At 41.5% G+C, this 25555-nt stretch overlaps 1 protein-coding gene across 3 annotated transcripts; it reads right to left on the reverse strand.

Moving 5' to 3' along the window:
* Positions 1-67: 67 nt before the first annotated feature.
* On the reverse strand, positions 68-24952 carry LOC131242695 (protein CELLULOSE SYNTHASE INTERACTIVE 3). Of its 3 annotated transcripts, none has more exons than XM_058241506.1 (7): positions 24796-24952; positions 23810-23915; positions 9577-12637; positions 4281-6825; positions 1432-1886; positions 795-911; positions 68-718 (listed from the first exon to the last, which is right to left on the reverse strand). In XM_058241506.1, exons 2-7 carry the CDS (start codon positions 23869-23871, stop codon positions 557-559), a joined length of 6402 nt encoding a protein of 2133 aa, XP_058097489.1. In that variant the 5' UTR covers positions 23872-23915; positions 24796-24952; the 3' UTR covers positions 68-556. The 3 variants fall into 3 exon arrangements, with proteins under 3 accessions (XP_058097489.1, XP_058097490.1, XP_058097491.1); XM_058241507.1 differs by lacking the exon at positions 24796-24952 and adding an exon at positions 24101-24724; XM_058241508.1 differs by lacking the exon at positions 23810-23915 and having other exon boundaries at positions 24796-24950.
* Between the last annotated feature and the right edge of the window lie 603 nt (positions 24953-25555).

Consider the following 25555-nt stretch of genomic DNA (forward strand, 5'->3'; position numbering starts at 1 on the left):
TTTTCATTTCTTGGCCAAACAGCAAATGCCATTGTGTTCAGCCAAGCATCCTCTAATATCTCAAATCTCAAACAGCAAACAACCACATAACCAGCCACTTATAGAATACAGATGACAACACTAAAAAAGCTATTTCCACCAATCTCTCAAAAGACCCTCTTTAGGATCTTGAGAATGGCAATAGCTACAAACTCACCTGTACAAAACAGCCCCTCCCCCACCCTAACCCAACCCATCAATCCAGTCCGCCGGTTTTATGGAATCCCCCAACTAGGGTTTTTCAGCAGGCCCCATGCCCTCCATGTCAGATTTGTGCCCATGAAGTGGCGCCTTCTCCCACACACCCAATTTTGGAATGTCTTGCCAAACTGGACCGTAAACATTTACATTTTTTTTCCCCATCTTCCATAGCCTACAAAACTGGAGCTCACAATACCACCAATAAAATAAACAAACCAACAAACCTACTTCACAAGGGACCTTCACTTCTATTAACCCCTTGCCGCTCGGCTTTCCGAGCTGCCTGTATGCAATAATCGCACCCACGATAGCCCAATCACATGCATTCACTAGACATTCGATTGGACCACACAATCTCGATTTCAAGTGTCCGGGACGATCCGTCCTTATTGCCGTCGTGGTTGAGGCTGAAGAACCCGCTGTACACCCCTTCCGTCACGACTTTGTCTATTTGGATAGTCACCCTCCCAAGGGTTGTCTGAAACAACATTATATCCCAAGCATGAGACCCAATTCCATAACCAAAATGTAGATTGTGGCAGTGATCAACATACCTTCCCAAATGTATTTTTGCTCTTGCATAGGATATGGAGCTTTTGTCCCTTTGGAGGTACATCAAATGCCCATGTAAAGCCCTCCTTCCACTCTGGGCAGGTACTGCGACTCACTACCTAAGAAAAATTGAATGATTTAAAATCAGAATCGGCATACCGCCGTATGATAGGGTAAATATAGAAATGCTCTTGGTCAAGATATCAATCTGTTTCAACAAATTGTGCATATGGGAGCCACCTTTTGGTGATCTTAACTGTAAATATAGTGGTGAGTGGGAGATGGCCCAAAAATCTCCCACAACTTCGTCTGATTCAACCCCCATACAATGTTGACCATTGACTGAAACCATCTATTTGCAGGCCAACAACCTGATGGCTAGGATCATCTGATCGATATAATAATGGGGCATGGCCTGTTGCATGGTGGGATCAAGAAGATGATGATGCCTTTAACCAAAAGTAGGCCCATCCTGAACCATTGGTGGTCAAGCAAACAATGCCATCAGCCAATTCTTTCGATCAAACATCATATAGTACACCTCTATATAAAATCTATTTGTTGTGGCACTTTGGTCTAAATTAGCTGGGAAACAAACCATCAAAAGTGAAGAGGCTGCTGACTATTTCACGCAGTTACCTTGGTCTGCCTTGGAGGACCATTTCCAATCGTCAATCGACAGAAGGCATTAGTACTGCCCATAGTCTGCTTCAAGTTATTCCCACGTTTAATCGTGACCGTCAAACATCCGGGCAAGCAATGCAACAAGCTGTCTGCCCTCTCATGGAAACTGGGCGGGCAGGTTCTCATCAACAACTGTAAAATGGGAATGGCTTCGGCTGCGATCATTGCTTGTGCCTTTGCAATGTCTATAGGCATTGTCGACCATGACTGTTTTAACAAGCACAGAGTGTCCAATACAGACTCCTGCGCAGCCTCGCTTCCGGTCTTGAGTGCACTGATCAGGTGCGGGATGCACAGGGTAGCCGCTTCAGAGATGTGGAGTTTGGAGAAGTTTGTGAATATCACATTGATAGTTCTCAGGACTTCTTCGTTGATAGTTGCCGTGGACCACAGTTCTTTCTCCAAGGCAGCTGCAGGAGAAGCCAGTGTTAGAAATTACGGATGAAAGATGTGGTCTTCTACCAATCCGTCGGAGATCATAAATGAAGCTTTTATACTTAAGTAGCCCAAGGATCAATAGATAGATCCTAACTGCTGTTGCCAGTGTTTTGAATGGATGGATGGAAGAGTCTTGGTATCACATAAAGGGTGCTGTAGCTTGTTACATGATGGTGATATGGAAGTTTGTAGTTCTGATTCTCTATTGGATTTATATTTCCATCTGATCTGGAGGTATGGACAAGAATTTTTGGCTTGATTCTGGTGAACATTCAGTTGAATAAAGAGGAAACGATAAAAGAGCTTTTCTAAGCAGATGAACCTGTGAAATAAAGCATGGTACATGAGACATGTGCCAGCATGGCACAGGTGTGAGACAATCAATTCATCAGGTCAATCTGACCTTGTACATGTTTTATAAAAAAACAATTCTGCTCCACTCAGCATGTGGGCCCGAATATTCAAAACAGGTTGATTGGTTAGAAAACTTCAGCCAAGTTTTTCAGAGCCGCAGATTTGTTTTACAAAATGTGGCCCCACTGATCAGTGCATCAACCCAATTCTTGGGCTAGCGCATCAACATAGTGGTGCAGTTCTAACAGATGGGTTGGATTTCAGACCTATCATGCCATGCTGTCAATTGCACATGTGTGGGGCTTAGAAAGCTCATTATAAAAAATAGCTATCCATCCATTCTAGTATTCATAAGGGTAGTAGCCCTCTAACTACAATTACGTATCTCTTAGGTCCAAATTGAAATTAAATAAGCCCGTCGTGGGTTTGCTCCCCACAGATGCTAGTTCGAATCCCCACCATGGGATTACCCAATGCACGTGGTTTGCGGGTGATTGCGTGCATCTTCAGGGATTAGTCCCGCCTTAAAAATGGGGTGGGGACACCCTGACATCATTAAAAAAATAATAATAATAATAAATAAATTGAAAATAAATAATTCCAAAATGAAGCCCATGCTCAGTGGTGAAATGACACAAAAGGAAACAGCAGTACTTTTTTTGCTAGGTACAATATGATTGTTTCCACATTATTAGACTAATAATTGCACTTCAATCCATAGTGCATACAAAAGCACCCTACGGATCATGGTTTTAGGAAGGATGAGTATTCCAGGATCCGTTTTGCCCAAATTGCCCAAAAGCTTGTTTACATGAAGCTGACAGCCAAAGGTATTAAGACCATGTTTGGATGCAATATATAATTATAATGCAATATCTAATTCGATAGCATGAAAAAGACCAAAATACACTTACCTTCCTTTGTACTCATATTGAAGGACTAGAATCCAAATTGCACTTGCATTATTTTCAAGTTGGATTTGAGATGAATATGACTGCAAATTCAGGGTTACATCCCGACGTTATAAAAAAACATCATAAAATGGCTGTAATAGTGGCAAGTGGCAACAGTAATCTCCCATTGGGTATTACCGAAAAATGCCTAATAAATAACGGTCGTATTCAATGGAATAACGGTTGCTGGTACAGCAGCCATTTTTCTAATCAAAGGTGTGTTCTGGATTATTATTATTATTTTAAGGTGCGGTATGTTATGGATTACAATTCATATTTCGATAAATTCCCCTGCTATTTCCTGGGGACAGGACGCTTTCCATTTTCTCACTTTTCTATTTTCTTGTTTCATAGTGGCCATTGCTGTTATATAACAGTAACACCAGTCAGCTATTATGGGCATGTTTTTTAGACTCGGAGATTCAGATTGACTAGTCCTGTCTCGAGTCAAGTCGTGATTCGCCCCCAAGGAGGGGTGTGTATCAGCCTGACTTGCCTGAGTCAGGGTGACTTGTGGTATTAAACTGGGTTTGGTAGTGCCGAGCCGAGTTGCATCCCACTCGGACGAGTCTTCAAATCAAGATTATGGGATCAAAACACTGTTTTTGAAACTTTTACATGCTCACGAGGAACAGTGGCTGAGGTAATCATCATCCATTTTCATCTCTATTGATCAATTATTGCAATTCAACCCAACAGTAATCTAAATACAGCCTAAAGTGAAAATGGTCATTAGCAAAAGAACACCAGATTTGAAGCTAATGATTGCTATAACCGTTCAGATGGCATGTGCATAAGCAGATATCTTGTACAAATTTGTGCTGAACAGATTTGTTCATTATGTAGACAAATCATCATTATTTTTTTAAAAAAAAAATTTAGACAACTCAAATTTCAGTACTCATTTCACGGATGTATGTGTTTATGTTTAATATTAGCCACTAAATTAATTCTTGCTCGCTTGATCGATCCATGAATTGTACAATTTATAAAACCAAGTAGTCAGAAAATGCATGGAAAGAATGAGGTACAGCTTTAACTGCATCAGTGGTGGCTTACCGGTAAGGGACCTGATGAGCTCATTTGATACGTATTCTTGAAGCGTGTGGTTAGAAAATAGAAATTTGATGAGTAATGCTGCTTGTCCAGCAACTTCAGAATTCGGAGACAGTAGTAGTTCCTGTATTACCAATATGCCCCCAGCTTCCGCAACAGCACGCCTATTTGTCCGACTGTGCATAACCAAGTTCTGCAATGCACAAATTGCCACGATTTTCATGTCTTCTGTTGGCTGGTCTTCAAGTAAGCTCACTAGTGCTCGGCATGCAGATACTGCATCACTTGCTCTAGCAAGTCCTTCTTGCTGGAAAAGGTCACCAAGTGCAAGGGCAGCAAGAAGCCTGCCAGGCTGAGATCTGGTTTGCGGGTCCAACAGATACTGAGATAGCGGAGCTATCGCATACTTGGATACTTTCATTTCTCGCACTCTCATGTTGTTGAACAAAGCTTCAAGAAGTCTTCCAGAAGCTTCTTCACACTGATGAGATCTTAGAAGCTCCAGTAGAGCATCAATAGCACCAGCCTCAGCCATCAGTTCTGCGCTCGAAGTGTCACTGCTCTCTTGAACAATCAGTGCACTCAGGGCTACTTTAATGGTGCTCTCCAATGTGGAGTGCAGCATTCTCACGAGGACCACCAAAGGAACTTTGAAATAGTATTCACAATTAAAACGTAGAACATTCGAGAGAACTAGTGCGGCTGACTCCCATAAAGCATGAGGTGGCAGGGGTTCATCTTGAACAATCACCTTAGAAATCTCAAAAATGCCGCCTGCATCAGCAACTGCCTTGGGCCAGCTCATAGAAATACTCTCAAGTGCTTTTACCGCTGTTTGCTGCAAACCCAATATCCCAATGCCTGCAAGCTTCACAAGGGGCACGACTGCATTTTTTGTAGTAATATCCTGTTGGAAATGCTCCTGTGCTAAAAGATGTGACAGTAATTCGGTGCCGAGCTGCTGTATGGCTTGGGACGGCGACTCGAGAAATGATATCAATGGTTCAATGACTTGGCTAGGTGTAAGTCTCAAGGTCGCAAGGCTTTGCGGTTCTTCTAAAATATTCACGAGTGCTTGCAAGGCGCTCTGCTGTCCCCACATACTAAAATCTGGGCGTAGTAAAACCAAGAAAAGAGGTTCAACCATTCCTGCTGCGGCTGAGCTTCTTGCAATGCCTTTATTATTTGTTAAGATACGAAGCAACTCAGCAATCAATGAGCACAGAGAACCTGGTGCAATAGGTAGCATCTCCAGGGCATTATCAACAATTCCAGCTTCGACCATATCGAGCTTGCAATGCGGACGGTCTTTCCCCAGCTTTATGAGGGCACTAATGCTAGCCTCTGCGAGTTGGTAGTTCGACCCAGAAACCAATCCAACGAGAAGATCAAGAACATCACATGTAGCTGCAAGCTCTGCATGTTGTTCATCATCTAACAACCGATCAAAAGCACGCACACCAGATTCCACTACTGCAGTTGTATCTGACTCCATTAGTGATATAAGAGGCTGTATGCATTTGGAGGCAATCGGCATTGACCGAACCTTTGAGTTCCCAAACAAAACATAACAGAGCTGTGCCGCATTTCTCTTCAGTTCCAATGATGACGTTGATGAAAGAATCTTATGCAAGCTCTCAAGCGGGTTACCCTCCAAGTCCGTCATTACTGATGCTTTCGAAGTGCTCCCAGAAGTCAGCTTGATCAGGGCAACGAGGGCGGCCTGTTGTTCTCTCTCCAATCCAGCATTGAGCATGTCGACCAATGGCTGAATGGCTTGCCGGGCAATTTCAGTATCTCTGATGTTCTCAGCATCGAAAAGCTCTGTCAGAGCCCTAGCTGCACTGAACCTAGCACTTCTTGACCCCAAACGTAGGACAGCTATTAGTTGATTCAACGAACTAAGTGATGCTTCATGGCGCAGAAGATCGGAATTGCTAAATAAGATTCTCAATAAGTCAGAGATAGCGGTTTCAATCGAATCTTGTGGACCCAGAGATAGATACTTAGTTAAAGAATCCAGAGCCCCGGCTTCAGCCATAACCAGCTTGTTTGCTTCGTTTCCTTCAGCAATCCGAGTCAGAAGGCTGACTGCAATTGGTGGGGCACCTGGTCTATCTGGCATTGGCCTCAGGAGGTCCACCAACAGAGGGATAGACTTGCGTGCAGTCGAGCCAACTCTTACATCTTCAACTTCGAAAAGGTGCTCCAGAACAAGTTGACCAGGGTTGCGCACCAAAGAAAATTCGTCAGACAAAGCTATGAGGTCTGGAATATCAGATTCTACATAACCAATTAGAGTTATCAGGCCCCCAACAGCACCTGAGTTTGCAATTGCAAGAAGTATGCCCTTGTTTCCACTACGAACAAGACTACACATTGCCTGGGCAGCAAAGTACTTGTCAATAATATCTTCCGAGCGGAGCAAGAGAGCGAGTGAAGGTATTATCCGCATGGTAGCAGGGGATAGAATGACAGTTGCATCCTGGAACAAAATAGATGAGAGCAGGGCACTGACCCATATGCCCTCTGTGTCTTCGAATGCTGCCTGCAAATGAAAATAATCTCTCAGTTAACAGGTCATAGTTAAAATATCATTTCTGGTAAGAATAAATGAAAAACCAAAATCCGCAGAGTACAGATACTAAAAAAAAGAAGATCACAAGAAGGATAATAGGAAGGCACTAAATCCATATGCCCTTCGTGTCCTCAAAAGCTGCCTGTAAATGAAAATAATCTCTCAGTTCAAGGATCATAGCTAAAATATCATTTTCAGTAGGTATAAGTGAGAAACTAAAATCTATAGAGTATGCTACCAAATAAATAAAAGAAAGAAAGAAAGACTACCAATCAGAAAATCATCAGAATGCTCCATGAGTGAGATCCCGGCAGTTACCATGGATGAAGCAAACTATTAACATCTCCAAGTAGGTGTGGAATAATTTCCACAAAGAATTGACAACTTATATGCTTGTATGCATTATAACCCAGGCCTTGAAATTCTGCAAAGTATTTATGAAGTACCCAAGTAACATAACGAGCACGGCATGAGAATAGACCTCATACTAGTAAATGATGCAACAAGCACGATTTGTAGCCATATTGTATGGTATACTGCATGGGTATGGATTCTGATATGGGTACAAATATTGGAATGGAATTACAAATCCCTTTGCCCAAAGTCCAGGACACAGGCATGCAGAAGCATCTCATTCCTACCATGTCATTCACATATTGTTATATGGATTTTACCATACTTTTCTGTTTAAAGCAAACTGGTGGAAGCTCGAAAATAACAAACCTAATACAACGGGGTTCAAATAAAACACATCCTGCATGTGCCGGAATGAGTATGTCTGGTACCAGTGTGGATATCATATCGTGTTGATAAAAGTACATTGAGCATATTCAAGTATCCGTCTATTTTAGCCAGTATCTCATGTTTCTTTTAGTTCTTGATTATTCTCAATGATGGGCTAAAATGTTGATCGAATTTAGGCCATTCTAATAGTGCATATAAACGATTATAGCAACATTTCATGGGGAGAACTACCTAATTAGAGCCGCTTTATTTGAATCTTCCTTTGCACTCTCCTGTTTAGATGCCCAAAAGTGTGGTGAAAGGGCTAGACAGCATGCAACAGGATTTTATTTCATGGACAGGCATGTAAGGAAACACAAGTACCATTTGGTTGACTAAGTAATGCTGTGTAGACCAGAGGTAGAAAAGGGGAAGGATTACCTGTCATGAATCAGGCTCTTTTGGCCAAGCAGATTTGGTGGCCAGGCATTGAAAAAAGGAATATGTGGAAAGTGACTATTGAAGGGAAATATGGTCTATCCAACCTTGGGCAGAGAGTTTGGCCAAGCTCTTTATATCATGCTTCTAGAGCTTAGAAGGAAGTACAAAGTAAAGATGGGTTGCAGCAGATCGTAACCAACCTTGAACCCTTGTTGAGGGTTAGCTGTTAGGCTCTGACCAAGGCAGTAAAAAGTATTGAGGGCCCATTCAGAGAAGGCCTAATATTCAGGGTTAGGATAGGGGAAAAAATCAACTTTGGGAGGATATTTGGCATGAAAAACAACCTTGCTATAGCATCTTCCCTCGTACAGATCAGCCACCATTAAGAAGGTAACAATGCAGTACTGGGTCATCAGAGTAGGGGGCCAACTGGTGTGAAGCCTGAACCTCAGAAAGGAGAGGGATCTGGAGGTTAACGATTTTGCTAAATTATTGGCAGTTCTGGGAGGAGTCTTTAATCCAAGGGATCTTGAAGATGTGTAAGGGCACTAGAGTCCAGAAGGCACTTCACAGTAAAAATCTTTTTATGCATATTTGTTAATGAAGGATCCTAGAGAATCCACAATCTCAAGATTTTGGTACATCTCCAAGATTTGTGGCTTTTTGTTGGGTGGCTGGTCTGGACAGATTCCCATGACCAATCATCTGCAGAATATACAAAACATCTATGTGAACAGGTATATGGTGTGTTTGATGGGTCTGGAAAACATTATCCATTTGTTTATTCACTGTCAGTCATCCATTCTGCAGCTGTACGAAGCATAGCTTTGATGGGTGCTTCAGGAGGAATCCTGGCCCAGTGGGTGTGGGGGGCATTCATTCAGGATGACGAGGGTTTGGCAAGGATGGATTCACATCCAGTGGGGATGTGTGACTTCTGGACTTGGGAAATCAGGGAGGCCTGCTGGAGTAATCGAGCAGTATTCCCTCAAGTTGGTATAACTGACAGTTCTGAAGCGATTTGGTTAGCCAGCAGGACGGTTTTTAGACCTTGTAATTGGTGAAGCCTTCCCTTGTAATTTTATATTTGTTAATCCTTTAATAAAAGTTTGACCCAACTCTTTTTCTTTAAAAAAAGAACATATAAACAACAGCCAACAACATGTTCATGGTGCTTTCTTTTTTGTTCCATCAAAATTGACATGACAAAAGAAATTAAAGGAAATTGATTATTCCCTTTCTTATTGATCATTGTGCCCTCTTTTTCTACTGGGTTTTAAAATAAAAATGTACAATTCTTAGGGTGTACTTAACACACACACACACACACACACACACACACACACACACACACACACACTGTATATATTTCCCTTAAATCAGGTTTTGGTGACATCATCTATTCATTTAAGACACTGTCCAAAGGTTCCTTAGCAAGCATCCCTTTACAGTCGAAAAAGTGTGACATGAAATAGTAGGCAATGAACTCCACAAGGAAAAAGGGAAGTAACCTTCAGCAAATGAGATAAAAAACAAATGAAGAAGCCCTCCCCATACCTGTGGGTTGACAGAATAGCCTGCCAGCTTGTCAGATAGAACTTCAACGCCACCAGCTTCCATGACTGTCAATCTGCTATCCTCATGAAATGAAGAAATTATTAAGAGCAACCACAAGGCAACTGTTCCTCCCAAAACAGTTGCTGGATCAGGTGCCTCAAAGTCATCCCCATCATGAAGGTATGCATTTCTTTCCATGTAACCTCTTGGGGGGGCAACTTCGATTTCTAGAGATCTAGAATGGTGCTTCACCATATCAACAAGAGAATAGATGAGTGACTTTAAGAAACCTGACTCATCGAGTGCGTCCATTGACTGCTGTTTGTGTTCCTTTGCAGCACAGATAAGAAGTGTGGCCCCACCAATCCTGACTTCTAAACTCGACGAATTCATAATTCTGTCAACTAGGGAGACAATGCATCTTGATTTTCCAACTAACAGGTCACTTAGAAAAACAGGCTGATTACCACATAACCTAGAAAGAATTTCGATAGCTTTGTCTTGAGCTGGTGGAAGCCCATCAGCCAGGCACCGTACCAAAGGCTCTAAGCTCGAGGGAACTTCACATAGGGCAGAACATGGAGGGTAAATGGAGTTCATGCTTGGCTTTGTTCTTGCCAACAAAGCAAGAGCTTCTAGAGCATCAGAAGAATCGGCCCCATCCATGTTCATTGCAGCTAAGGAATCAACAAGTGCAAGAACTGTGTAGTGACACTGGCCATTTTCTGTAAGTACGTCGCAAACTGGAAAATGGTTCAATAATTGGTGAAGTGCACGTGATGCATTCTCCCTGCCTTCCAACGTACCTTCTCCCAGCACCCTTGTCAAAGCTGACACAATGTCTTCTCCAAGGGCTTCTCCAGCTATCTGCGGATCCGAGAGAAGATTGGCCAATGTTGCAACAGCAGTTTCAGCAGCATCTATGGAAGAAGTTTTGGCCAGCTTGATTAGAGGCTTGACATCGCCTTCAGTAATATAAGGCATCTTATTTGCAGCCTTAGCTTTGGTTGGACGGGACAGTGCACCCAATGCCCGAGCCGACTGTGTTGCAATGACCTGAGTTTTGCTCGTCAAGAGCTTCATGCATGGAAGAATAATCTCATCTGTCGCAAGGCTGTCACAAATATCTTGTCTAGAACAAAACAAATCAGCTAGGACAGAAGCTGCATATTCCTGGGTTTCTTCGTTCGAGGAATTAAGAATCTGGACAAGAGACTTGAGACCTCTATTAGCAGGAGCTCCCTTCTGCACCAGGTCCTTGTGTGGTGCCATGGCAAGTACATGGCCCAAAACAGTAATAACATGGGCCTTTGAAGCAGGGGAGTCCCCAAGGAGCAATGCTAACAGCTGATTGACAGTAGCAGAGTCAGCACAGCGAATAATCTTAGTGAGTGCCATTGATGACGCTTCTTGCCCTTTGGGACCACCACTTTTGAGAAGCCAGAGGAGTGCTGGGACAGCACCAGCACTTTCGACACAAGCACGGATGTCTTCACTGTGACGGCATAGATTCCACAACACATGAGCCGCATCCTCCCTTGCGTTCTTAGACCCTGTTTCAAGTAACTGCACCAGTGGAGGGATGCCACCTGCGGCTGTCATGGCCCACTTGCTGTCATCAACTTGGTCTGTCAGGATTGCTAGCAAAGCAACGGTGTACTCTTGATGTTGCTCACCTGACAATCCAAGCATTGCTATCAGCAACTGAATGCCCTCCCTCTTTCCAAGCGCCTCCCATATACCCAAATCATCAGAGCATAAGCTTGTTACTGAATGGATTAGATGTTCCTGCATATCAGCAGAGGCCATGGTTATCAATCCAATGAGCACCCTTTTTGCTTCTGAATGATCAAGCCATCTTGAGAGATGGGTGTTGCCATAAAGACTAGCAAGAGCCTCAAGGACCCGCTCCTGGACCAGTTTAGCATTTCGAGGCTTTAATAACATAACCAGAATGTCTTCTATTTGCTTCACATTGAATGGTTCTTCTGTCCCTGGGGCCTGCTCAAAAACCATTAGTGAGTATGCAAGAGCACCAATTATATCAGCAACCGGAGCAGGAGAACGACGAGACTGGGACAGTTCTCCAAGATACAGTATTAGAGCTGACATCCCACTGCAGATATTCGCTAAAGCTTGCACTGCATGTGCCTGTAGAGCCTGACCTGACTCTTGCATACACTCTTTCGAAGGAGCCACAACTGCCCCAATGAGAACGGGTATACCATCTGCATCTACCACAACCTTCTTTGCCTTAGCAGACTGCAATGAGATAGATTCCAAAGCATCAGCAGCACTGGCACGGACAGAAATATCATTTTCCTTGCTTAGAAGACGAAGTAGAGCTTCAACAGCTCCAGAATCTATCACTTTGGGAATGCTATCACCAAAAGCCAACATCAAACGTGCCAGAAGAGATGCCGCATTGGACTGAGCAGCCGCATTGTCGGAAGAGAGAAGCCCTACGATAATGTCAACTCCTCCAGCCTCGAGTGTGGCCCTCCAATAGCCATCCTTGTCACTGCAAAGATTCCTCAAAGCCCCAGTCACGAATCCCTCCACCACTTTGTCCTGCTTTATTTTCGGATTGAGCTGATCCCACAGGGTAGGCACCACACCTTCGGTGACGAATATTTTCATCCCCACGTGATCGTCAGACAGCCCTCCTGAGGAAACTTCGAAGATAGCTTCTGCAGCAGCCTTCCTGGCATCTGATGCTTCAGACTTCAGAAGAGAAAGTAATGGAGGTATACATCCTCCTAGAAGAACCTTTACTCGTAAGTCTTCTTCCCTGCAAAGGGCACTCAGAGTAGTGGCGACATTAACTTTTGCCATGGGTGTTCCACTCCTAAGGATGGAGACAAACAGTGGCATTGCTTGAGAGTGGGAACCGATTAGAATTCTAGCATCTTTTCTTGATCTGGCAAGACCAAGCAAGTGGGCTGTGACCGGCTCCCTTTCATTTGGTGACGATATGTTGGCATGTAGCTGCTCAATAAAATGAGCAATGGTAGCCATGGTGGAATCAGGATCATCCATCCCTGCTGCATCATTTGATTCCCTAAAAAGCATTGGAAAATTCCATTGTCAGGATATAAGATTTAATGCTAGAAGAAACACCCAACAGACCTTTTTTCTTTTTGAAACAAACATCCAACATAGAGTCCTTTATATAGAAGGATATTTTGGATGGTAAATCATTAAAAACAGTTTGTTTGGTTAAAAAGAATTTTTCATCATAGACAAGACTTTGTTTTTGGTCAAGTCATTACAGGTCTGTGATGCCTGGATATGGCTATAGATACATAGAAGGATCTGGCAAGTGGGAAATATGATTATACATTTCCCAAAATCCGTGACACAGATATGGGTATATCATCAACAATATCACTCATGTTTCAAATAAGAACCTTCTTCTCCTTGAAGGGTTTTGAGTCCTCCACATTTTGTTGGGAGCAAGCAAAGCAGCAAGCGTGTGACGCAAGCCGAGCCACATCAACTGGACCTAAGACCCATGGGCCGAGATCAAATAGCCCAAGCCTAGACTCCACAGTTGGCCCATCGGTAAGGAGGCCAAAGCCTCCTAACTAAGCAGCATAACCCAATCAGCCAGCCATGCAATAAAATCTATGAGATCCTTTTTTATTTATTTATCATTTTTCTTTTATTACCCTTCTATTTTTGTAATAAATCCTTAGTTGTCAATGACACAAAGAAACTTTCCTTCCTTGTATGTCCAAGAAATCTATGTAAGGGGTTCACATGAATATTCACAAGGCACTACTGAATTCAATAACATTTTGGATTTATTCTCTATTTTAGTTGTGATTTTTGTGTGAAGCTTAGCTTTGAGGTGCGTACATTAGGCAGATCCTTCCCCATTCAATCGTTTGTGTCAGGCAGTGTTCGAAATATTGGTATCATGTTATGTACTGCATCCTTGGGATACAGATAGGTATCAGTTATCTCACGGAATATATCATTTGTATCAGGTAATTTATCGTACTTTTTGGGCAACATGGGCATTTTCAATGAAACTTCAAAAATTGTTAAAAAAAAGATACTAATGCACACTTTTAAATCATAACATCTCAAAAAAGAAGTACACATAATAGGTTTCCTTTGTATAGGGTCCTAAGCTATGCATTGTTTGATTGAACTAATGCAACCATATTCAAATTGAATGTGTTGCTTAGCGGCGTCCTTTCCGACCACCTTTGCTGCTCTTCCTTTGTGTATTGGCTCGCCTCCTAAGGCCTTATGGGATAAGGTTATAAACAGGTTTGAGAAGTATCTGGCTAGATGGAAATGTCGGTATTTATCGTTGGGAGGTCGTCTCACTATCATCAGGGTTGCTCTTTCAAATTTGCCTTTGTATTTCATGTCCTTATACAAATGTCCGGCTTCAGTTTTGGCTACTCTTGAAAAATTAAGACGGGACTTCCAATGGCATGGTAAGGAGGAGAAGAAATTTCATCTTGTAGATTGGAAAGAGGTGTGCAAGCAATTTCAACAAGGCGGAGCAGGGGTAAAAGATCTCAAGATAATGAATCGGGCTCTCCTACGCAAGTGGATCTGGAGATTAGGAACAAAAGACGGGAGTCTTTGGAACAAGATTATCAAAAGCAAATATGGAAGATCAGAAGGCGGCTGGTGGACAAAAGACTCGTCCTTCTATAGGGCTTCGACCCTTTGGAAGGGAATCCTTCATATGAAAAAGGAGGTTCTTAAAGGAGTTGGTTTTGAACTAGGAAAGGGTGATAATATTCGTTTTTGGGAAGATGGGTGGGTGGGTGATGTGCCTTTGAAAGAAGGATTCCCGAACATATTTCTTCTCACCCCGAATCAAGCTATATCTGTAGCCAATTGCTATTCTGTTTCTGCGGGGACAATAGAGTGGAACCTGGTGTGTAGAAGGAATCTTCAAGATTGGGAGATTAAAGAGTATGTGGACCTTCTAGATTGCATCTATAGATCTACGCGAAACCAGTTAACCGAAGACGGATTAATCTGGAGGTTGGATAAGTCCAGCAAGTTTTCGATAAAATTGCTATATAATCTACTGGATAACCCGTTTCCAAATGTTGATCATTTGTCAAAGCACAATTGGAAATATTTGGTTCCTCCTAAGATAGCAGCTTTTGGTTGGTTGGTTGGAAAGAAGAAGATTCTCACGGTGGACAATTTGAGGAAAAGGGGGACGATCTTAGTTAATGTCTATTTATGTTGTATGATGGACGAAGAATCGGTCGATCACCTGCTGGTTCATTTGCCCTTTTATTGACTCAATTTGGTCAGAATTTTGTGCTCATTTCAGCATCTGTTGGTGTCTCCCTAGTTTGGCGGATCAACTTCTAAAGGCATGGCACGGGGTCAGCATAGGCAAGCAAAGGTCTCGGTTATGGAGAATGGCAATTCTTGCAGTTTGGTGGTCTGTTTGGGAAAAAAGAAATGGGAGATGCTTTAGCGCCTGTTTGATTTTCCAGTGCACTGGTAAATACCAAGGAAAAGAGTTATAATTATTTCCCTGTGTATTTACACGGCACCTGATTTGACTACTTACTTTTTGACACGGTAACCGAAAACATTGCAAAATATATATGGCTCCCACTGTGAAGCATTTCGCTTATCAACACCGTTAATCCATTATGCCTTTTGAATTTATAGTATGAGCAAAAAAATGAGGTATATCTAAAACTCAAGTGGACCACACCATACGAAAACAGGAATCGAATACTTACCGTTAAAAACTTTGTGAGGCCACTGTTTCTTTTTGTGTGGGCCACCTAAGTGTTGGATCATCCTCATTTTTTGTCTCATGCCTCAAAATATTGTGGTAAAACATATGAACGGAATTGATATACCATATACATTACCTTGAGGTTCAAAAATTTTAAATAGCTATTTGAACCGTTTCCCAATGCAGAAGTTTCCCTGGATTTTCAAACGGAGGAAATGGTAATAATTACTCATTTCCTGGGTATTTACCCAAGCTCTTGGAAATCAAACACGCCTTTAGGGATACTTCTAATTTTGTTGAGGCTATTACCTCCAAGGCAAAGCGTTTAATCTTAGAATGGGTTGTTCATGTTCATTTCCTGAAAGGTTATGACCTTCTTTTTCTTAGGGTTTAGTAGAGTCTGCTTTCTCAGCAGATCCTCTCTCCTTTTTCCTGTATTTTCTTTTCGCTTTTAATACAAATTACATGATCTTTCAAAAAAAAAAAAAAAAAACATTTAGAGTGTATGTGGTGATCATTTCATCAAACACTCCTAGATATTTCAAAATTAGTCTCAATTGACAGCTAGTTGAAGGGAAATTTCAAAAAAATATATTTTTTTAAATTACTTTTTAATTAAAATGATTTTTATTTTATGAAAATTGACGAGATGTTTAGAGTGCAACATTGCAAGCAATTTGGGATAAATTGGAGAATTTTCAAATTTTTCCCAAATCAGACCACCACTCCAATTTCGAAATTAGAGTGTATGTGATGATCATTTCATCAAGTACTCCTAAATGCTTCAAAATTAGTCTCAATTGACAGCTAGTTGAAGGAAATTTTTTAAAAAATATGGAGAACATGAAGAACCAATGGATATCGAAATCAAAGCTCCAACTCCATGATTTTTCGTGCAAAACATGAAGAACCAATGGATTTGTAACCATTTGACAATGATTTAATATAACTTCTACGAAAAAAGGGGATTGAAAATTGAAAATGCTCAACGAATCAAACATGTGGGATATAGTGGCACTACCTATGTGCTTTGTATTGCATAGGTGGGATACAAGATATATTGTGGGATATATCGGCCGATATCGTCGATATTTAAAACATTGGCGTCATGCTGCATCATATTGGCATCAAAGCAGAAACTGACAACATGGTTGAAGCTTTGGATTAATAACAATGACTTGATCATCCCCTTTCCTCAATTTGATCCCTAGTTTCTATTATTTCTCCCCAAATTTACATCCAAATCACATTATTCTACTTTCAAATTCTTGAATCATAAAATCTGCACATTTTCCTTTACGTTTGTTTTTTCCATTGCAATTATTCCTTTTATCCCCCTTCACTTTTTTCTTCTTTTTTTTTTTCCCTTTTACAAAGCCCAAATTTCCAATTGATAAGGGGAGACTGTCAAAAAATTGGCAGACATCTACCCTCCCAAACTAGTCCCAAACCTCTTCCCATTTAGCCCATTAACAGTCCAAATCCAGCCCCTATTTCAGCCATTAAAGGGTCAGAAATCCAGCCCATTAACAATCGAAATCTAGCCCCTATTCTAGCCCATTAAAAGCCCCAAAATTCAGACCATTAAAGTCCCATAAATCCAACCCATTAACAATCCAAATCTAGCCCCTATTCCAGCCCATTAAAAGCACAGAAATCCAGCCCATTAACAATCCAAATCCAGTCCCCATTTTAGCCCATTAAAAGCCAAGAAATCTAGCCTATTACCAGTCCAAACCCAGCCTCTATTCCAGCCCATTAAAGGCCCCAAAATCCAGCCAATTAAAAGCCCCTGTTCGAGCTCATTAAAAGCCCAAAAATTCAGACCATTAAAGTCCCATAAATCCAACCCATTAATAATCCAAATCTAGCCCCTATTCCAGCCCATTAAAAGCACAGAAATCCAGCCCATTAACAATCTAAATCTAGTCCCTATTTTAGCCCATTAAAAGCCAAGAAATCTAGCCTATTACCACTCCAAATCCAGCCTCTATTCCAGCCCATTAAAGGCCCCAAAATCCAGCCAATTAAAAGCCTAGAAGTCCAGCCCATTAACAAGTCCAAATCCAACCCATTAAAAGCCCAGAATCCCAGCCCATCAACAGTCCTCTGTTCTAGCCCATAAACTTCCTTATATTTTGTCCATTACTCCACCCAATTAACGACCGATAATCAATCGGATGTTCTATCTATTACTTTGCTGACATCGATCCCTTGATACGGTGTCTACCCTTTAGCGGTCGCATCTATTGAAGGAGGCTTACCGATCAATAACGAGACAATTGCATCACCGAGCTATTCGCAAGGGTAGCCAGTTTGGAACCTGCCATTGACCAATTACGAGGAGAACAACATGGAGAGCAACGTAACCCCACCAAAGATCCTAATGGTAACTCAGATCCATTAGTAGGTTTCTAGCCAGAACCTTCGATGAATCAAAATATTATTGATCATCGGGAGTTTGTTTATGATTTCATGCAACGACTCTTTGCAGAGAAAGTCCACGACAACGCAATAGATATGCCAAAGAAAGACGATATCTCCAAGAAAGTGTGAGTTGGAGTTTCGGACTTCATGGGTCGCCTTGATGCAAATGCACTTGTCTATTGGATTACAACACTCGAGGATTATTTTGTATGGTATGATATGGACGATGTTCAATGAGTGGCCTTTTTCAAAGTCAAGTTGAATGGCCCTATAAGAATCTAGTAGCAAAGTATTGATGATAACAATCTCATCATGGGGTGCTCTATTATCACCAGGTGGGTTGACATGAAAGAGAAGATAGAAAGTAAGCATTTGCCTTCAGACTACATGGATACCTTCTCAAGGAGCTCGCATTCAAACAAATTTAATGAGCTCATTGTCCGTTGTAAGCTTGTAAAGATCAATTGCGTAATGATTAACCACTATCGGGCAGGGTTACGCCAAGAAATCCAGTATGAGATGATCATATATGATTTTGAGTCAATCCATGATATTCATCAAAAGGCTCAACTAGTTGAGCAACAATTGCAGCAATAGACTCCAACGTTTTGGCTCTCCAACAGGGAGTCTTATATGAGGAAATGTCCGAATCCACATCTTAACCGGACTCCATCGCAAGGCTATCGGCCACCTTCCTATCGTTTTCAGTTGCGTCCACAGATGTAAATTCACCTGTAAGGCAAACCCTTGTAATGCCCTTCATTGTAGAATTCATACCAGAGGCAACTAGCACTGCAAGGACATGCTACCAGAGGGCGAGGTCCTAATCCTAATCCTCCCCTTAGATGAGATTGGCAGAAGTTGACCGTTACCTTTGTGGATAGAGAGAACACTTTTCTAATGAGCGTACGCAAGCTAGGAGTGTTGCAGTAATAAAGACCTCTACTACCAAGAGGGCCTTAAATATTACAACGAGCACATCAAGATGGAAGAACCCCAAGTGGAACCTACATCACAGCCAGAGGATTCCCCTAGTGAAACCACAATTGAAGACGAAGTCAAAGGTCTGGTGAAGAATCACTATTTTCCAAATGCGGGTGAAGTGCCTGGGTTGGTTATGTACCATGATCATCAATGGTGATAGTACGATGAACATCGCCTCACAAGAGGTAACTGATGAGCTAAAATTGTCAACTAAAGAGCATCCAAGAACATACAAGGTTGCATGGGTCAATGACATTGCCATTCCCGTAGCTCGAATGTGTTTGACGTCTTTTAAAACCTGGGTCTACGAGGACAATATTTGGTGTGATATAATTTCCATGAATGTCACCCACATCCTTTTCAGTTGACCTTTACTCTTTGACCAAAAGGTACAAAGTGAAAGGGAGGCTAACACGTATACTTTCCTATGGCGAGGTCATCGAATCCACTTTCACCCGCTGCAACCTACGTTGCCTCTGTCTACGTCGTTAGTGTCGACTTTGGCTACTCTTCCTAAATCTGTGTTCCCACTATGTGAAAGTTCGAGAAAGAGAGTGGGGAGAAAGGTGTATTGTTCGCTCTAATCCCAGAACAAGTGCAAGAGCTTGTTATTAATTAGGATGAGTTTATTCCTTGTGGTGAAGTCAAATCAATGCTCCATTACTTCCGAGATGTAGTTCCTAAGGAATTACCTCCACTGTGGGATATTCAACACACCATAGATTTGGTCCACAGAGCACCCTTACTTAATCTACCAGCATACCGGATGAGTCCAATCGAGAATATGTTGATGAGTTGCTAAAAAGGGCTACATCTGAGAGAGCTTAAGCCCATGGCTATGCCAACCCTCCTTACTCCTAAGAATGATGTGTTGACAACTGAGTTATTAATAATAACAGTGAACTACCACTCCCCATTCATCGCCATGATGATATATTGGACTTGATGCCAACTGCTAGTGTTTTCTCCAAGATTGACATCACGGTCGATATCACCATACTCACATTCGACCTCGTGACGGATGTAAGACACCATTTAAGATAAAAGACGGTCTCTACCACTGGCTGGTTATGCCATTTGGTCTCACAAATGTGCCTAGTACTTTTATGCACATCATAACCCAGTTGTTTTACCCCTTTATTGGCAACTATGCCATTAGCTACTTTGACGGCATTCATGTCTGCAACAAGACGAGGGAGGAGCACCTCAATCGCATGGGTCTTATCTTCAAAGTCCTTCGCCACAAGCGCTTCTACATTAACCTTGAAAAGTGCACTCCATGAGGTACATTTATGATCTTCTTAGGGTACATTGCCTCATCACAATGTGTAAAGTGGACCCCACCAAGGTGAAAGCCATTTTAATTGGTCGATATCTATCACTATCTTTGAAGTTCATAGCTTTTATGGCCTTAACACATTTTACAAACACTTTATGCAAAACTTCAACAACATCATGGCTCTAATCACCGATGGCGTGAAACAAATAGAGTTTCAATGGTCAACTACGAGAACAAAAGCGTTTGATAAGACCAAATGTAAGATGACGAAAGCTCCAATTTGCCCCTTCCTGACTTTAAGAAGGCGTTTGAGGTGAGCCATCATGCTTCCAACATCGACATTGGTGGAGTCCTCAGTCAGGAGGGTCATTCAATAGCATTTTTTGGCAAGAAGCTCTCGTTGCGAAGCAACAATACTCCACTTATGACTTGGAGTTCTATACCGTTATTCAGACTCTATGACATTGGTGTCACTATTTGTTTGGCAAACAATTTGTCTTATACTTTGATCATGAATTACTCAAATATCTAAAACTCTTGGTAAAAGATGAGTGTTCGTCGTGTCAAGTGTAGCACACTAGCACTTATCTGCAAGAGTTCTTCTTTGTCATCTATCATAGGGCTAACAAGGACAATCAAGTTGTCGATGCTTTAAGCCGTCATGTGAATTTATTATCATGGATGTCTATCACTGTTCCAGAATTCAAAGAGATACAACATGAGTATACAGAAGGCAAGTATTTCAGACATATTTATACACACAACCTTAGTGGAGAGCATGCGAAACTTCCACATTTCAGCATTAATAATGGCTACTTGTTCTGGAAAACGCAACTTTGCCTACCACCCTCATCCATCCGTGAGCATGTTATGAGAGAATTACACATCGATGGGTGTATTGGTCACCTAAGTTGTGAGAAGACCCTACCCTCGTTGAAGATAGATACTTAGGCCTCATATAAAATTAAATATCATGAAGATTTGTCAGTCATGCAGGATTTGCCAACTTGTTAAGAGTCAAAAGAAAAACAATAAATTGTATCAACCACTACCGATCCCACATGCTTCGTGGGAAGAAATCAGCATGGACTGCATTTTCGGTTTGTCAAAGACCAACTAGAAAGTTAACTTAGTATTTGTGGTGGGTAACCACTTTTCAAAGATGACTCATTTTATACCATGTTTAACTAGAACAGACGCCCTCAAGATTGCTCAATCATTTTATACCATGTTTAACTATAACAGACGCCCTTAAGATTGCTCAATTATTTTTACGAAAGATTGTTCATCTTTATAGGCTTCCGAAGAAAATTGTGTCATATCGTGATACCACGTTCATGAGCTATTTTGGGAAGACTCTTTGGCTAGCAATGGAGACCAAGCTTTAGTTCTCTTGTACTTATTACCCTCAAATTGAGGGCAAATGTAAGTAGTCAACCACAACTTATGTAAGTATCCTCTTGTACACGATCATATAGTTATGTGGGACCTTGTAAGAACCATGACTTAATTTTCCCATAATAACTTAGTCAACAAGTTCATGAGGATGTCACATTTTGAACCGATGATTGGTATTGTTGTGCCGGTGGATACTCCACCAGGCAGTGGATGACGTCTCCAGTAAGAAGATGTCTTCTTTCACTCTCCTCTATTGGACTCCTTATAAGAAAAGTCATCTCTCACCTCCTCATGTACAGATGAAGCCTAGTCTCCCTACCTCTTTACTATGTCACACGATGTGGTCTATATAAAGAAATGGCGCAATTATAGAGATCTAAGTTTATTCAATTAATTCATCTTCTGAGGTTTTCCTTGGTGTGGGATTCCTTGTACGGGTGGGAGAGAGATTAAGCCTTGTATTTCTATTTCTCTTGTTTATAGTGAAGAAGAAAGCTTTGTTGTTGCCTCGTGGATTAGGCATATTGCCGAACCATATAAATCCATGTGCCTCTTGTCTCTTGTTTTTGTTTGGCACTTTTCTTTTGTGTTTTGGCCTCACCAACATTGATTAAGTGCGGGTGTTTTTCTGCAACAGGTATACATCAGTGTCTTTCAGTCAATTTAGCTCCTCTACCCACAAAGTTGAGACCACGAATAGGAGTTGATGATTTCATCTGCTATATTGCCATAAGTAATGAAAGTTATAAGCAGCATGCAGATGCAAGACATCGTTTTGTCAAATTTGTAGAACGCGACATGGTTATGGTTTCTATTCCTCCCAAATGGTTACCCCCCAAGCCCTCAAAGAAACTCCATCCTCGTAGCACAAGATCGTTCAAAATCATAAAGAAGATTAGTGTCAATGCTTATATTTTAGATCTCCCACCATATTTACCCATCAGTCATACTTTCATCGTAAAAGATCTGTCAATCTATCATGGGCACTACATTGATGATGGTATCGAGGGGCAAGCTATTATACTCCCCACCATTTTGCCACCTACAGACACCATCATCAATGTTCTTGACAATTAGATGGTCTCCGTGCGCCAAGGTGGTTGGTAGAAGTTTTTCGTTTGTCAACAAGGGCGGCCTCTCTCGGATGCTACATGGATTGCAGCTACAGACTTCTAGCTTCTAACTCTTGACCTTTATGATCAATATCAACCCATTAACTCACTGGAGTTGAGTCCTTTCAAACCAAGGAAAACTGATGCAAGTAAGAGCTACATCAATTGGGCCGAAGACCGATGGCCTGGACCCAAATCCATGACACCCAAGCTCAAGCCTCACAATTGGCCCATCAGCAAGGAGGGCTAAGCCACTGATTATGTAGCATAATCTAATCAGCCATTGATGCAAAACCAATCAAACGGCCATGTAATTGAATCCAATTAGATCTTTCTTATCATTTTACTATCTTTATTTGATTAGGGCTAAGCCACTAATTATGTAGCATAATCTAATCAGCCAATGATGCAAAACCAATCAGACGGCCATGCAATTGAATCCAATTAGATCTTTCTTATCATTTTACTATCTTTATTTGATTAGTCTTTTATTTTTTTAATAAATCCTTAGTCGTCAATGGCACTAAGAAACTTTCCTTCCTTGTACATTTAAGAAGTCTATTTAAGGGCCTCACATGAGTATGCTAAAAGCACTTCAGAATTCAATAAAATTCTGAACTTATTCCCTACTCTAGTTGTGATTTGTGTTAAGCTTAGCTTGGAGGTACCTATGTTGGGCAGATCCTTCCCCATTTAATTGACAATCTTAGGTTGTGCCAATGTGTTCCTTTAGTACCAGGGCCTATACGGCACAAATTCTCCATTCTTGTAATTCCCCTTTGTGCTCTCAATTCTCATGTATTGTCGAAGATGCTTGGCAGGGTACGCCGTACCCTAGCTTGAAATTTGGTTCCCTATTACTGCTAGGTGGGGGTCCTACCAAAGCCAGCTTGTCTACCAAAATAAAATAAAATTGCTATTCACTTCTACTGGCCTTTTTGAATCAATTTAAATGATGCTAGTACTTCTAGTTTTATAAAACTGAGTAGTATTTTTTAAAAGTCTTTATATCATGCAAAGCTTAAGAAAACCATCGACATTGAAGAAAAACCTTTGTATAACAACTAGTAAAATCCTTAACTGTGCACCATTTATATTTCCTAAAGATTAAAAAGTAACGAAAGGGCGAGATATTTAGAAAATACCCAAAACAGTAAGACGGAACATATTTCAACCTATTTTACAAGTATCCAAAAATATTGAAATCGGTATGGAGGGTGTTCCAACTACAGACTATTGGCTGTAGATGGAGACCGAAAATCGAAAAAATCAGCTAAAAGAGGAATCAATTACCTAGGCTGAGAAGTCGACAAGGAAACGGGCTCACGTGGTTCGTGGGAGGAAGACCTTGACATTTTTGCTAATCACTACTGACTATGGCAGCTTTCGTTCTCACCACCTGCATAGCAAAACATATGTAATTCAACAGAACAATGAGATATCCAATAAGCCACCATAAATTCTCTAACAACCCAACTTCAATCAAAGATGCTGAAATTGGATACTCTAAATTTTAGACCAAAAAAAAAAGAGTTAGAAAAAGGAAGCTCTAGAACCAAGTGCACATCCATGTCCAATGCTTACTTGCAGGAATGCATCTGCAGTCATCAAACCCAGACGGCCCTTCACATGTGTGTGAGATCAAGACCATTCATCTGTTCGGCCCCGCTAGTCATGCACCCCCATCCAAAAGTCAGGCTCATCAGCTCATTTGGTAGGCCACACACGTGCATCGCAAGTGGACTGTTGGCCATGCATTACCAACGCTCCATTTCCTCCTAAACGCAAGGGGGCCCACCGAGTGAGTGTGCTGGCCCGTTCCTTGGGTGGGTCCACATTAACAGTGGGGGCCCACACAACAAACAACCTGGATCTTGCTCACCCGCACCACGCAAAAATTCGCAAATGACATCTGGTTCGACCACAAGTACCATTCCACAGTCAGACCCTAACAATCTACGGTGCACAGCCCATTAGATCGGAAAGTGGGACCCAATTCTAAGAATCGACAACCGTACAAACAGAGTATGATCCATTAGCACCACCATCGACGGGATGTGAGAATGAATTAGGACACGAAATTGGCAAAAACATCGTCGGAAAACAGCAAAAATCCCGGATCTCTCTCGGTGCTCGAATGATCGCAGCGGGAGGAAATTCGGAGAGTTTCTAACATGAATTTTGTGAGAAATTCAGTTAAAATTGCAGAGATGCTGAAAAAAAAAAAAAGCAGTATAAATGCAAAGAGAAGGAAGATCGTATCAGATGGAGATGCTTACCTTGGAATGAAATAGGAGATGGGAGAAATAGAAGGGAAAGAAATGCCGTTTTGGAGCGTTTGGCTGCCAGAATTCCTACTGTGAGAGAGAGAATTTCCGTTTTCTTTTCTTTTCCTCTTCTTTTGCTTTCCTACTGAGGAAACCGGCGTCGGCTTCGGTGAGAGTGGGAAGGAAATGGGAAAAGATTTGGCGACAATACATCCCAATGTATGTTTTCAGAATACATCGCGACTTTAGCTTTTGGATATGTGGTCATATTTAAATGATCCAAACCGTCTGCAAAATGGGCCTCAATTTATATGTTCTATATGAAAAATTATAAATCTATTATATTCTAATTTTTAATTTTTTATCTTTCGATTCTTTTCCTTTGAATATGGACAGTTCTTTTACCGTTTAAATAATCAAACGTTTTGAACATTAAAATATCAGATATTTTCTAGAATTCCACAATCCAGAATGTGATCCATCGTATAAACGGTTTTTTTTCTTGAAAAGAACGTCGATCCAACGGAGAAAGCTCCGATGTACCCATTTTCGATACATTGCGATGTATTGTAACACTCCTCATGGGGACAGAGACAGACCGCTGCTCGGGTTGGCTACTCGCGTACGCGGGTGGAAGTAGAATCCTACTCGCAGGCACGTGCCGTCATGGGTCTCGTCGCAAATACTATAAATGAAGAGAGACTCGAGTGTCAGTTCTGCACCATTTACAGAGTGGTGGTGACTCTGGTGAACGTTCAACGTACACATGACA

Source organism: Magnolia sinica, chromosome 4 (assembly GCF_029962835.1).
Source record: "Magnolia sinica isolate HGM2019 chromosome 4, MsV1, whole genome shotgun sequence".
NCBI classification, from domain to species: Eukaryota; Viridiplantae; Streptophyta; class Magnoliopsida; order Magnoliales; family Magnoliaceae; genus Magnolia; species Magnolia sinica.

Excerpts from the sequence above, each read along its gene's own strand:
- LOC131242695 (XM_058241506.1), bottom strand. The coding sequence starts at position 23,871 with ATGTCAAGGTCTTCCTCCCACGAACCACGTGAGCCCGTTTCCTTGTCG. Across the intron at positions 12,638-23,809 it reads TTGTCGACTTCTCAGCCTAG|GGAATCAAATGATGCAGCAG; the intron begins GTAATTGATTCC and ends AATGCTTTTTAG. Across the intron at positions 912-1,431 it reads GTCCTCCAAGGCAGACCAAG|GTAGTGAGTCGCAGTACCTG; the intron begins GTAACTGCGTGA and ends AATTTTTCTTAG.